This window comes from Macaca fascicularis, chromosome 13 (genome assembly GCF_037993035.2).
Source record: "Macaca fascicularis isolate 582-1 chromosome 13, T2T-MFA8v1.1".
In the NCBI taxonomy this organism is placed as follows: domain Eukaryota; kingdom Metazoa; phylum Chordata; class Mammalia; order Primates; family Cercopithecidae; genus Macaca; species Macaca fascicularis.
In genome coordinates this window covers 85,081,720-85,096,657 of record NC_088387.1, presented here as the reverse complement: position 1 = coordinate 85,096,657, position 14,938 = coordinate 85,081,720, and the positions used below count along the sequence as shown (strand labels likewise).

Sequence of the window (14,938 nt, the reverse complement as noted above, 5' to 3'; positions counted from 1 at the left end):
CACGTCCTCCTATCACCCACCACAAGTTTCCAATTGAGTCTGCGCTCGGAAACTGCTGTGAGCCGAGGCCCGGAAGTCCGATGCTGGTTGGTGGGCGCATGCGCAGCGCGCGCTCCGCGGAGCTGAACCGGGGAGAGTAGAGAGCTGTCAGATAAGAGAGCTGTCAGGTAAGGGTCTGGGGAGCGCCGGTAGAATGATAAAAGGCAGCGTGCGGTGGCCGTGAGTACCATATCACACCGTCAGCCACCTTTCCATCCGTGGGTGGTTGCGTCTGTGGGGCGCTTGCAGCCAGGAGGAACGCGGGAGGGAAGGGATCAGCGGTTCCTGAGCATAGTGTTGAGAGTGGGACATTTCTTGTCACATTTGTACTGTAGGTCCATCTCTCCACTTTTATATGTAATAGTACTCTCAATATGTCTGTTTCTTGACTACCCCCAGTAAAAAAACAAAAACAAACCTACTCCTACAGTCTTCCCACTCTCAAAAAATGTTAACTCCTTCCACGTATTCAGGCCAAAAACTTAGCGTTATCTTGACATCGTTCTTTACGTACTACCTACAACATCAGCAAATCCTGTAAGCTCTACCTTCAGGTATACCCCAAATGCGACCACTTCCATTGCTATCACTCTGGTCCAAGCCTCCATCATCTCTGCCAGAGTATCGCCTTGTGACGTTTATGCTTATGTTTGATGGAAATGGATAATGCTAAAGTATATTTTACCAATAGAAAGAGAGCTTTAAAAGCAACATGTAACCGCATTCAGATGTGCCTGGCACTTTAAATAGGTCTCTTAAAAACAATGTAATCCTATTTGCAAGGCACTGTGACCTGGATTCTTTGTGGTTTTGAAATAGTCATTTAGCCATACTGAGCCTTAATTTCTCCAATAGGAAAAACAATTCCTACCTTGTAGAGTTGTTAGTGGTGGTTAAGTGTGATAAAAATGTGTGATATACTGGGTAAATGTTAAACCATTATGTGTAAAAATGCTGTTATTACAAATGAAGAATCAGATTTAGAGGGAGTAGGTGAATTATCATAAATGCTGTATATAATAGTGCACGTTTTTAACTTATTATAAAAATAGGTAAACTAAACTGTAATGTTTAAAGATGCACACGTGGATGACAAAACTACCAAGAAAATGAAGGAAATGATTGCCATAAAAACCAGAATAGTGACTATTCTTAGAACCAAAAGAGAGGTGCAACTGGGTAGGGGACGAGGGCTCCCAGGTGCCTGATAAGGTTCTACCTCCTGATAACTTTTGCTGCATAACAAATTATCCCCAAATGTAACAGCTTAAGATAACTGTAATCATTTGTTATCTCAGAGTTTCTATGGGTCAGGAATTTGTTAGCAGCTTGGCTTAGTTTATTAGCATGGACTTTCTTAAGAAGTTGCAGTGAAGATGCCAGCCCAGGCTGAGTCATTTGAAGGTCTCCCTGACTGGAGCAAGAGGATCCATTTCCCAGGTAGCTCGCTCCTGTGGCTCATGAGTTTGTGCTGACTTTTAATAGGAGGTCTTGATTTCAATCGTGTGACCTTCTCCATAGAGCTTCTTGAGTATACTTATGTGACAGCTGACTTCCTTCAAGTGAGTCATCCAATTTCAAAGTTAGAATGACCTAAGTGCTGCAGTTATGACCAATAAATCAACTCCATCATTTCCACAAAATCCTATTGGTTACACAAATTAATCCTGTTCACTGTGGAAGGAGACTACACTAAGGATGTAGAAAACCAAGCAGCAAGAATGATTGGGAGCCATGTTGGAGGGTACCACATGGTTACAAGAATGTTTGACTCACAAAAATGTATTAAGCTGTGTGTTTGTTTTATGTGTTTTCTGTACTTATTTAAAAAGTGTTTAAAAATGACATGTTGACATAGGAAAAAGTTATAAAATCACAAATATTAAAGACCCTTTTTATCCTCATTGTTGCTAAACAATTATTAAGCATTTATGTTTTGGATGCAGTGGTAGGTAGGGATGATATAAGGGACTTGTTTTTGTGTTTAGCACAAGATATACATTATCTAGTTGAGAAGATATACATTAAAAATATAAAAAATCAGGCCAGGCATGGTGGCTTATGCCTGTAATCCCAGCACTTTGGGAGACCAAGTGAGGCAGGTGTATTACTTGAGGCCAGGAGTTTGAGACCAGCCTGTCTAACATGGTGAAACCCTGTCTCTACTAAAAACACAAAAATTAGCTGGGTGTGGTGGTGGATGCCTGTAATCCCAGCTACTCGGGAGGCTGAGGCACGAGAATTGCTTGAACTCAGCAGGTGGAGGTTGCAGTGAGCTGAGATCACACCACTGCACTCCAGCCTGGGCAACAGAGTGAGACTCTGTCTCAAAAAACAAAAAAGAATACCATTAAAAATTAGTATAGTAATCCTTTTTTCATCCAGTGTAATTTTCTGGACACTTGGTTGCAGTTGACAGAACCTCTACTTCAGCAAGCTTAGGTAATGCAGAAATGTATTAGTCTATGTAATGGGGTAGAATGCTAAGTCGCAGCATCAAAGAATCCACGGCCTTGAAAACTAGGCTCGTTTTCTCTATCTGGCTTCATTCTTCAGACAAGATCCCTTCATGTGGCCAAGAAGATGGCCATCCACAGCCCAGCTTCACATTCTCCCAGTTCAGAACACCCGTAAAAGACTTTCTTTCCCCGACAACCCATATATTCATATAATGTAAGGAAAGAGATGGTTATTTCCCTGGCTGGGTCATCTCGTCCCCTATTGGCTGGACATAGGGTACTATAATTCACCATATTTGTGCCCAAGGAAATATGGGATACTGACATTGCCACCTTCTACTAGAACCACATGAAGGGCAGAGGGTTGGGTTCCCAAAGGAAAAGATGGTAGGCAGGAAAAAACACTATATATGCACCACAACAAGTGACTACACTTTTGTCTTAAAAGCAACTGAACTAGCAACATTGACATTGCCTGTGAACCTGTTAGAAATGCAGAACCTCAGGTTCCAGCCCCAGAATCAGATTCTGTGTTTTAAGAAGATCTCAGTGCAATTTGTATACACAATAAAGTTTGAGTAGTACTTTTGTAGATAATTACTTTAACCCATTAAGGGCCAGTAATTACATGATTTTAACTATTTTGGATAGAAACTGTCCCTCAAAAATATTTCCATATAAGTGAGTTGTTAACTATATCGAGTTCCACATGAGCAGCTTGGACATAAAGTGCTGTAGAGAAAGGCCTGGAGTGGTCAGGACAGGTTTCTGAAGGGAGGGTAGCCTTGGCCTACAGGGAAGAAATGTCTATGCTGTGTTCAGAGGGCAGTGAGAAGCCATGGGGCTTGAATAATGAATCCTTAGGGACAGTTGTGTCAGATTATGAAGGACAACATCTCATGCTTTGCAAAAGTGACTGGTCCCCCACTGCCTACAGAGTCAGGTTTAATGAAGGATTTGAAACAGGCTAATAACCTGACCTGACTTGTATTTAAAAACAAACAAGCAAATAAACAAAAAACCTCTGGATGGGGTGCAGAGGATGGATTGGAAGAGGAGACCAACTAAGAAGCTGGTTAAGAAGCTGTTGTAATAGTTCAGGTGAGGAAAAAAAAAAAGTGCCTGAACTAAAGCAGTGGTCGCAGCTGTAGAAAAAATGTCTGTGAGGAGTTTTATGGAGGAAGACTTGACACAGCTTCATAAGAGGTCAGGAGGAAGGAGATAATGATGACATTAATATGGAAATACAGGGGATGTAGAAGGCTGGGGAGAGGGGAAAGAAATGAGTGTTGAGTTTGAAACGTCCACAGATAAAGATGTCCAAAGGGCACCTGAATATATAGTGGAGCTCTAGAGACAGCTCATGGCTGCAGATACAGAAAGGTTTATTTCCATTCTGATACACACACAAAAAAAAGTAATTATTACTTTATTTGTAGATACTATAGCCATATGAAGTTGAACATGGCAGAAGAAGAGGACTATATGTCTGATTCCTTCATTAATGTCCAGTAAGTAAATGTGCATACCCAATGCAATGATATGTATTAGATGTGTAGATTAAGCAATGACATTTTATTTTATTTTTTTGAGACAGGGTCTCACGCTGTAAGCCAGGCTGGAGTGCAGTGGCACAGTCATAGCTCACTGCAGCCTCCAACTCTCCAGGCTCAGGAGATTCTCCTACCTCGGCCTCCCAAGTAGTTGGGACTGGCAGGCCTGCACCATCATGCCCAGCTAACTCTTCTTTTTTATTATTTGCAGAGACAAGGTCTCACTATGTTGCCAAGGCTGGTCTCTAACTCCTGAGCTCAGGCTTTGGCTTCCCAAAGTGCTAGGATTACAGGCATAAGCCACCGTGCCCAGCCTGACATTGAGTTTAAATGTGCGGTTGGAAAGTCAGTCTTCTTGCTTTATGGAAGTACCTCCTATGCCTCCATACAAAGATACTAGAAGCCACTTCCTCCTTTTAATGCTAACCATTGTACTTTTGCCCATGATCCTTTTTATTGCCTTCTTCCAAGGAAATTTACTCCTTTTCCTTTATTTCATCATATTGTCTCTTCTAGTAGTTGGGACAACTTTGTTCTTTATTATATACAACTTTGTTCTTTATTATTGCCAACATCCTAGAAACATAGTAAGTCTAAACTTACTATATCTGATTTCTTCAACTTTGTGCTTTCCTTATTTTCCTACGATCTGGCACCAGCCTTCATCATTTCTACTAAAACAGCCATTCTTAGAGGTCACTGATTAGGCTCTAATGTCATAATAACAAAGATGATCATAGAGGTAGTGCCGAAATATTAACTGTTGTCAGGTGAGTAAGTGACAGAGTTATGAGAAAACTTGGCCAGGCGTGGTGGCTTATGCCTGTAATCCCAGCACTTTGGGAGGCCGAGGCAGGCGGATCATCTGGGGTCAGGAGTTCGAGACCAGCCTGGCCAACATGGCGAAACCCTGTCTCTACTAAAAATGGAAAAAATAGCCGGGCATGGTGGTGGGCGCCTGTAATCTCAGTTACTCAGGAGGCTGAGGCAGGAGAATCGGTTGAACCCAGGAGGTGGGGGTTGCAGTGAGCCGAGATCATGCCATTGCACTCCAGCCTGGGTGATAAGAGCAAAACTCCATCTCAAAAAATTTTTAAAAAAAGAAAAGAAAACTTTATGGACTCATCTAAAAAAACTTTTCCCTTATTCAGAGAAGATATCAGACCAGGATTGCCAATGCTAAGGCAAATCCGAGAAGCCCGCCGAAAAGAAGAAAAGCAACAGGAAGCCAATTTGAAAAACAGGCAGAAGAGTTTAAAAGAAGAAGAACAAGAAAGACGTAACGTTGGGTTGAAGAATGCACTAGGCTGTGAAAACAAAGGGTTTGCCTTGCTGCAAAAGATGGGCTATAAAAGTGGTCAGGCACTTGGCAAGAGTGGTAAGTCACGAGTGGAAATAGACAGGTATTCCTTAACACCTAATTGTGACTTATGAATGAGGACCAAAGCTGATGCTTTAATCTTTATCTACATAGAAATTAAAACAACTTGGGCTTTTTAGTCTATTATGTATTAATAAGCCTTATGGAGAACTTTCATCATCCCGCATCTATTTTAGATACCACATATGCCATCAAGAGCTGCTTATCAGCCCAGCTTAGCCTTGAAGGCACTAACAACTGAGATGGATGTGGCTTACAACAGAAGTAGCAAAGAATGGTGATAAGTGGTGGGTTGAGAAGTGCAATAGCTAAAGACATTGAAACAACACTGAGGATGATGGCAAGACTTTGCCCTGCTTGCTCTGTACCTGTGGCAGCCATCTGAGTGACTGTCCAGTTGGAGAGGCTTAATTCACACCTCTCTTTTTAGGAAGTGAAACTGCTTATTAAGATAGAGAGGCTATATATTTATAGTAACCTCTGTAAACAGTTTTTCTTTCCTTTATCGTAATTGCTTTGCTTTCACTTAAGGCTATCACCCTCTTGCACTAATAATATCAGTGTTGTTCCTTCTTAAAACTCCACCTTCAGGTGGCATAGGAGGCTGTGAATCAGCCTTTTTGATGAGTAGGTATTTGAAGACAAGGGAGGTAATTGATTATATATAGAATACTGATGTTCAGATTTCAGTTTTGAATATCATTGAAACAGGAGGGCATGTGCATAGAGCATTGTAAAGTTGCATACTTACACTGTCCTGTAGTTTGAGGAAGATTTTCTAAAGTAGTTTGTATTTCATTCTCTTTCAGGGGGTGGTATTGTTGAACCGATTCCTCTCAATATCAAAACAGGTAGGTAATTATTTTGGAGCATACTTGCCAGTAATAATAACTTACCCTTAGATCTACCACATATATTTGCTCAATAAATACTTTTTTTTTTAATGATGGTACTGTTACAGTTCAGTAAAATTTTGTTAAATTTCTAAACATCTTCAACCAGAAAAGAAATAAGTTTTAGTGAGTATAAAATAAAATTTAAACTACACAAATGTGGGAAGAACAAATCATTATAACCGTTGAATGTGCAATACTGTTTTTGTCCATTGAAATGTCTTAAAACTGTTTGGCTCTGGGAGGCCGATGCAGAAGGATTGCTTAAAGCCAAGAGTCGGCTGGGCGCGGTGGCTCACGCCTGTAATCCCAGCACTTTGGGTGGCTGAGGTGGGCAGATCACCTGAGGTCGGGAGTTCAAGACCAGCCTGGCCAACATGGAGAAACCCCATCTCTACTAAAAATACAAAATTAGCCGGGCATGGTGGCGCATGCCTGTATTCCTAGCTATTTGGGACGCTGAGGCAGGAGAATCGCTTGAACCCAGGAGGCAGAGATTGCGGTGAACCAAGATTGCGCCATTGCACTCCAGCCTGGGCAACATGAGTGAAATTCCATCTCAAAAAAAAAAAAAAAAAAAAACAGCTAGGAGTTTGAGACCAGCCTGGGCAACATAGCAAGACCTCGTCTCTGCCAAAAATTTTAAAAATTACCCGGGTGTAGTGGCACATACCTGTAGTCCTAGCTACTCAGGAGGCTGAGGCGGGATGATTCCTCGAGTCCACAAGTTCAAGGTTACAGTGAGCCATGATTGTGCCACTACATACCAGCCTGTCTCTATAAAAATAAAATAGAATAAAAGTGTTCTGAGACAGATTTACCTACCAAATGTTTTGCTTAATACATTGGATGAATTCAAGAGAAAAAGATATACTTTATTCATCATACTTAAGTAAAACTATAACAGTTAATACTGTTTTTCTGATTCGAAAAATTGTTCATAGTATTACTATCTTATGAGATTAATAATCTTTGTAAAAATCAGATTATGTTTTGGGCTTAAAAACCTTAGTGTTTTCTACTATTAGTGTATTCAAATGATTTGTGAGTGATAGTACTCAAGTGAGAATTGCATTTAATCTGTACATACAAGTCAGTATGTTTCTCATCAGAATTTTCGGTTTGAATAGGGAAAAGTGGCATTGGTCATGAGGCATCATTAAAACGGAAAGCAGAGGAAAAATTGGAAAGCTACAGAAAAAAGATTCACATGAAAAACCAAGCTGAAGAAAAAGCTGCAGAACAGTTTCGGTAAAGCTGTTTTTGAGCTGGTTTTGGTTTTATTTCCTCTTTATTGTGGTATGTTCTCTGGTACTTGGGCATATAAAATGGTTAAAGAGAATGTAGACCTTCAGTGTACAATTTTTCCTTTCAATTAGAATGCGACTTAAAAATAAGCAAGATGAAATGAAGCTAGAAGGAGATCTCAGAAGAAGCCAGCGAGCCTGTCAACAATTGGATGCCCAGAAAGTAAGCCTTTTACCAGCTTTCAGTTTAGTAAAGTGTTTTGGTGCCCACTGTGATTTCATATATATGTGTGTGTATATATATACATATTTATATATGTGTGTGTATATATATATATTTTAAAAAAACTAAGAACTCCAAGCCTGGCTTATCTACTCATTAAAGCTTTCATGTAATGTGCACTTCTGATCTGTGATAATTTATATAAAATTATATATTTTTATAAATATATAAATTTATAAATATATAAATTTTATAAAGTGTTTTTACTCTTAAAGCCATACTCGGTGAATACATATTGAAAGAATGAATTCATGTTGACATGAACATATTTGTCATGCTCTTATGTTTAGTATGTTTAATTGAGAATACTTCTGTATTTTCAGAATATTCAGGTTCCCAGGGAAGCATGGTACTGGTTGAGGCTTGAAGAGGAGACTGAAGAAGATGAAGAAGAAAAAGAACAGGATGAAGATGAATATAAGAGTGAAGATTTAAGCGTATGCTTTGGCACCATTTCCTTCATAGGGTGTCTCAGCCTTGGCAACATTAACACTTTGAGTTGTGGTAATCCACTGTTGTGGGGAGCTGTCCTGTTTTTCGCAAGATGTTTAGCAGCATCTCTGGCCTCTGCCCACCAGATACCAGTTGCACTTTTGCTTATGACAACCAAAACCCTCTCCAGACATTACTAAATGTCCCAGAGGGGAAAAATAACCCCTGGTTGAGAGGTACTGCATTGCAGGATTATTTTACTAACCCGAAATGAAAACTTACATATAATTTTTCCCTTTAGCTTCCATTTGTCCTCTCATCTCAGCTACAGTTCAGATGATGAATTAGCAACAAATGTAAATTATTTTAATTTATACCTTATTTCCTGCAAAACTTCTACAAGTGATTCTAATGTGTACTTTTTTTCTCCTACTCATAAACAACAAAAAAACACAATCAAAAGGAAATGGAGGCTGGGTGTGGTAGCTCACACCTGTAATGCAAACACTTTGGGAGACCAAGACTGGTGGATCAGTTGAGGTCAGGAGTTCAAGACCAGCCTGGCCAACATGGTGGTGTATTTTAGTCTCTACTAAAAATATAAAAATTAGCCAGGTGTGGGGCACCCAATAATCCCAGCTACTTGGGAGGCTGAGGCAGGAGGATCACTTGAGCCCGGGAGGCAGAGGTTGCAGTGAGCCGAGATGATGCCACTGCACTCCAGCCTAGGTGATAGGGCGAGACCCTGTCTCAAAAAAAAAAAAAAAAAAAAAAAAAGGAAATGGAGATTATTCAAGAAAGGAAAATACACCCCTATGGTTACTTGAGTGTAATAATTTTGTAGAAAACATTCACAATTTGAAAAATCTATATTCCACTTAATTGGGAGACCACTGATGAGAACTTTGTGGCAAAAGGAGGCAATATTCACCTTCACCTTACCTGGGGGAGGTAGATGCCTTGAAAGTAGAAAAAGCCTTTAAAGGATGCTGATTATAATAAGGCCATCCAAAAACTATTTTCTCAATGTTAACAAGCAGTCTCTATTGTGTCTGGCAGACTTGTGAAAATCTCAGGGTGGCTAATGAACTGGAACACATTCAAATATATCAGTTCTGCCCTTGACGTTTCTAATAACTATTCCAGAGTATAGCAGAATATTTACAGCCTTGAGCTAATTCAGCATGATCTAAGAGCCAGAAAACCAAGGTTCTGTTCAATGTAAAGTATTAATGTGCTTGTATCCTATATCTAGGTACTGGAAAAATTACAAATATTGACTAGTTATTTAAGAGAAGAACATCTGTATTGTATTTGGTGTGGAACAGCCTATGAAGGTAAGAAAATGCTTTATACTTTTTAAAAATAGATGAATACTCTCCAATTTTTAGTTAAAGTCATTCCCCCACTGACAATGGAGATTTCTTATTCCATTCAAATGGCAATATGGGACCAATGTCTTAAATAGTGGATATAGAAATAATTGAGGCTTTATGAGAATTGCATTTAACTTTTAAACTGAATGTGTGAAAGGGAATTTTTCAGTGTTTTGTTTCAAAAGAAATAATTTTAGAATAACCTGAGGATGATGAATGTTTTGTGCTTTATTTTTAAAGATTCTTTCTTTGGCTACAGATATTCGAAAGAATTTATATTAAATTTTTAAGAGCTAATGTTTATATAGTTAGATAGAATATTACCCCTAAACCATAGAAATCAGATATGTTGAAATCCATTCCTTTTTTTTTTTTTCCCCATTGTAAGGATAGAAATGGTTTACACTTACTAGGTGTCTTACAGAGCCAAGTGTTTCTCCTTCTAACACCTTTTCCCCAGCTACCTTTGCTAACTTGTATTTAAGAACTTTGTACTTGAGAGTGAAGTATTTTTGGTTATTGTTGTTTTTATCTTTTCTGGTTTGTTTAGCAGAATAAGTAGAAAACATCAGATCAAAAAATGCATGTTATGTTTAAATAATATTCTAGAATAGTTTACTGGAGAAGGTGTATTAATCTTTCATTTCCCTCACATAACTTACAGATAAAGAAGACCTATCTTCAAATTGTCCAGGACCAACTTCTGCAGATCATGATTAAGATTATCCCCAATAAAGTAGAAACTCGAAAAGTGTTATTATTTCCTAGGGATGGACAATTCAGCAGCTGGAAATCCAAAATTTTTTATGCCAGTAAAGAAAGAGGGACTTTATATAATGTTTTGTTCTTTTCGTACTTTATGAGTGTTCACTGACTTGAAAAAAATAATGCAATGGCATTTCAGAACACAAGTATCATAGAGATGGACAGTTACAATTTATTGCTGTATTGTGATACATGAGGGGTTTAAGGACACCAACAGGTAACTATCTTATTCCCCTCTTCACTTTGGAACAAATTGAGAGATAAGAAATGGGAGTCAGAGGAAGAGAAAAATATCCACTTTATCAGTGAATAAACTGAAATAGAGAAGAAGGTTGACTTTTTCTCCAGTTGAACACTCTATTAATTTCTCCCTGATTGGAGAGAACAGCAGGTCTCTGTCTTGTTGGGGCAGAGCCCATCTTTGCATTCTGAGACCAGTTAGTTTTCAAGGTCAGGGAAACCACCAGGGACTGGACCACACATGCTTAGTTCCTTCTTGTATCACCTGTGGGATGAGACAGTTCTCTGTTGGGAAGGAATGAATGAGGATTCAGAGAGCTTTTTCCTACACTTCTTGCTTTGAAAGAGCAAGGAGAATTTCCCTTCCCTCCATCCAAGCATGAAGAGGAGGGGAAAAGTATTCCCCTCAATAAGGCTGATGTCAGAGGCAGTGTTCCACCAGTACTACTAAATTCTAATCCATTTTACAAACAAAATAACTGTGATAATTTCTGGTAAAATCATGAGTTTTCATGACAATGTCTATATCCATTATATGTGATCTGTTGGAAGTTTTGGCTAGAGAAACTTAAGAATTGTGAGGAAACTCAAATATCGTGTGATCCAAGTACTTACTGAATTTGGAAACCCCTTGATAGCATTCCCAGCAAGTGATAGTTCAACCTTTGCCTTTATTCTTCCAGCCACAGAGAGCTCACTGCTTTAAAACCATTCCATTACTGGGTAGCTCTAAATTGTTTTGTTTTCTCTTAAACTGAAATCTCCTTCCCTGTAATTTTACTGAATACAGCTAAGGACATACCATGTGGCATATACTATGAGAGAGCTCCATCCAGGGTGAGGCATCAAAATCATGAACCTTTTTAAAAGTTCATATGCTCAGGCGTCTCTCCTAGTGATTGATTTTGATTCATCTAGTCTCAGGTGGTTCTGGATATCTGTATTTATTTTGAAGTCCCAAGAATGAGTGATGAGCACCTGAGGATAAGAACTAGCGCTGAGGTTAAGTATAGAGCGCCACCATTCTTTGGATAGAGTTGTGATCACCTGTGTGATTTTATAGCTCACCTTTTAGTTGGATTGAGCAAGAGAACAACCCCTTTTATTAGAAACAGCATACATAAGAAGATCGCAAAAACTAACCTACACTTGCTAGGGTAAGATAATCAGTAGTACAACTTGTATTAATCTCTTAGTACAACTTGTATTAATCTCTGACTTAATATTACCTAATTTACTTTTCAAGCTTAACTTGGGGAGCTTTACAAAATAATAATAAAAGGGTCCCATCCCAAGAGATTCTGATGCCATTAGTTACTGTGACTTGGGCATCACTGTCCTTGATTCTAAAATGCAGCCTAGCTTGAACCACTAATCTAGTTAACTTCTGGGCCTCAGTTCTTCCTCCAGAAAACTAATTATTTTTATGAATGTAAATATATATATATATATAAAATATTTTAAGTTTATATGGTTGGATGCTATTGTTTAATATTTACTTTTTTGTTTTAAAAAAATTATAAAATTGGCTGAGCGCAGTGGCTCACTCCTGTAATCCCAGCACTTTAGGAGGCCAAGGCAGGCAGATCGCTTGAAGCCAGGAGTTCAAGACCAACCTGGCCAACATGGTGAAATCCCTCTCTACTAAAAATACAAAAATTAGCTGGGCATGGTGGCGCACGCCTATAATCCCAGCTACTCAGAAGGCTGAGGCATGAGAATTGCCTGAACCTGGGAGGCAGAGGTTGCAGTGAGCTGAGATCATGCTACTGCACTCCAGCCTGGGTGACAGAGCAAGACCCTGTCTCAAAAAAAAAAAAAAAAAATATATATATATATATATATATATATATAAAATTTAATTTGATTAGTAGCTATTAATAAAACAGAGGAGTACATTTTACCCTTGCAATTACAGTCAATACTTTGGTGTCATTTCAGCCAACATAACAACATTCAGTCAAATCCCAAAGCCAAATGGATAATTTCAGATGGAATGGAGTTAGACAGGAACCGGCTTCCCTTTCTCCTCTTACTATGAGGACAACCCACACCTGCTCAGTGGCCTAAAATATTTTAAATATGTTCATGACAATTATGCTGCGAATGCCAGAATAACACTGATGGAACCCATGACTTCACCAGGATTGTGGTCTACATTTACAGGCCTAGGACTGGAACTAGACCAGCTTAGAGAGTGGGAGATATCCCTCCATTCTTGTCCATCGAAGGATAAAAGTACAGGCTTTCAGCCAGGTGTGGTGGTGCATGCCTTTGGTCCCAGCTACTCAGGGGCCTGAGGTGGGGAATCCTTTGAACCCAGGAGTTTGAAACCAGCCTGGGCAACACAGTGAGAGACCGCCATCTTAAGGAGAAAAAAAAAATCAGGCTTTCAGTATGAGTAAAAACTTATTTTTAGGCCTTTTATGACTTTATAAATAGGCAATAATGAGCACCGAGGGAAGCAAAACATTGAAAATAATTTTAAAATTTGTTGTAGAACATTCATATGAAATTTGAAACTGCAAAACAATGTAAAATTTAATGTCATGTTGTCATTTACTTTTGTGTATATTGTGCTGTTTATTTTCAAAGTCCTATCTAGAAATTCTAAAATGTCTTATTTTCTTAATTAAAAATCCAGAATACTGTAGTTTCTGAAATTCAAAATAAATACTTTAACATACCAAATTGGTTTCTCTAACAAACATTTATTTCAAGTGTTATTTGTTAAACATTTAATTGTTGAAATTTGAAAATGAACATTATTATTTGACACATTTTACAGGCTCAAGCATTCAAAATTCTTAACTTTGAGTTCCTGCTTTCTTCATAGCAGTGCACTCACTGCTTTGTGGTATACAAGAGTGACAGCTTGTCCCCATTCTTCCAATATAATGAAATTAGCAGTATAATGAAGAAAAGTGCTATGTATGAATCACTGAGCTCTAAGACAAACTGGTAAGAACAATTAGGTACTAAACAATGGGAGTACTAGGGAGAAGATTCATTTTGAGTAGATGTTTAAACACTTTGGAAATAACACTGAATTTGGCTTCTAAAAAGTTGGATATAATTTTGATATGCAAAGTTATGAGGAAAGAGTTACCTATGATCCAGCCATTCTCCTAGGAATATACATCCAAGAGAAATGAAAACATGTCCACGTAAGATTTGTACACAAAAGTTCACCGTAGCATTATTCATAGTAGCCAAAAAGTAGAATCAACCCAAATGTCCATCAGCTGATGAATGGATACATAAAATGTGACATATCCATATGATAGAATATTATTTGGCAATAAAAAGGAATGAGATGCTGATTCATGCCACAGCTGGGATGTACCTTGAAAACATTATACTCAGTGAAAAAGACCACATGTATGATTCTATTTATATGAAATGTCTAGCATGGGCAAATCTATAGAGATGGAGAGTAGATTAGTGGTTACCTAGAGTTGTGAAAAAATGGAGTGAATACTAATGGGCATAGGGTTTCTTTTGGGGGTGAGAAAAGTGATGGTTGCACAACTCTGAATATAGTAAACACTACTGAATTGTATACTGTATGCGTGAATTGTATGGCATATGAATTATATCCCAATAAAGCTGTTATTTTAGAAAAATGAAGAGAATTTCAGATAGAAACCACAGAAGAGAGCCACTGAGTGCAAAAGCCTGTTAAGGTAAAACTGCAGACCTGCATGGGAGGGGCTTCCTCAGGAAACACTGAATATGGGAAGCATCACGGAAGCCTCCAGAGGAGCATGGCCTTGCCCAGTGAACTGCAGCCCAGGGAATCTCATTTTAGACTTCTGGCCTCCAGAACAGAAAGAGAATAAATGTGTGTTGTTTTACGCCACCAAGTTTGTGGTAATTTGTTAGTTATAGCAGCGATAAGAAATTAATACATGTCCAAATCAAATTAACCCCGTAAGAGCCATGCATATTTGAGAAGCATTTTATTTGCCTCACTGTTTTGCCTATTACAGAGTTTCTAGTGATTTAGAATTTAAGCCAATAACGTCACCATACCTCTATCAACTGTGATCCCTTCATCTATGACTATTTTTAAGAAACGTAAGATTTGGATATGTCATAATCACAGATCAAGAACTGTAGACATTGAGGCCTGGATGGCCATTTAGAGAGAAACAGTTAACATGTAAGTGGAGACCTTTCCCATCTTGCATTTTCTACAGTCTCCTCCTATCTTCCGTGCAATTTTCTGGCAGCACCTCAAGCTCACCATCACCAAATGGGATTCAAC

At 38.6% G+C, this 14,938-nt stretch overlaps 2 protein-coding genes across 5 annotated transcripts in view; both read left to right on the top strand.

Annotated features, from left to right (window-relative positions):
* The window catches only part of NDUFAF7 (NADH:ubiquinone oxidoreductase complex assembly factor 7), a 172,458-nt gene that overhangs the window by 8,007 nt on the left and 149,513 nt on the right, over positions 1-14,938 (top strand). The window lies entirely within an intron of this gene.
* Positions 86-13,359, top strand: GPATCH11 (G-patch domain containing 11). Of its 3 annotated transcripts, XM_065527181.2 has the most exons (10): positions 117-146; positions 2,477-2,481; positions 3,938-4,009; positions 5,203-5,429; positions 6,242-6,283; positions 7,456-7,576; positions 7,705-7,795; positions 8,179-8,292; positions 9,543-9,624; positions 10,328-11,806. In XM_065527181.2, exons 3-10 carry the CDS (start codon positions 3,951-3,953, stop codon positions 10,381-10,383), a joined length of 792 nt encoding a protein of 263 aa, XP_065383253.1. In that variant the 5' UTR covers positions 117-146; positions 2,477-2,481; positions 3,938-3,950; the 3' UTR covers positions 10,384-11,806. The 3 variants fall into 3 exon arrangements, with proteins under 3 accessions (XP_015289272.1, XP_073868065.1, XP_065383253.1); XM_015433786.3 differs by lacking the exon at positions 2,477-2,481 and having other exon boundaries at positions 86-167; positions 10,328-13,359; XM_074011964.1 differs by lacking the exons at positions 2,477-2,481; positions 9,543-9,624; positions 10,328-11,806 and having other exon boundaries at positions 86-167; positions 8,179-8,661.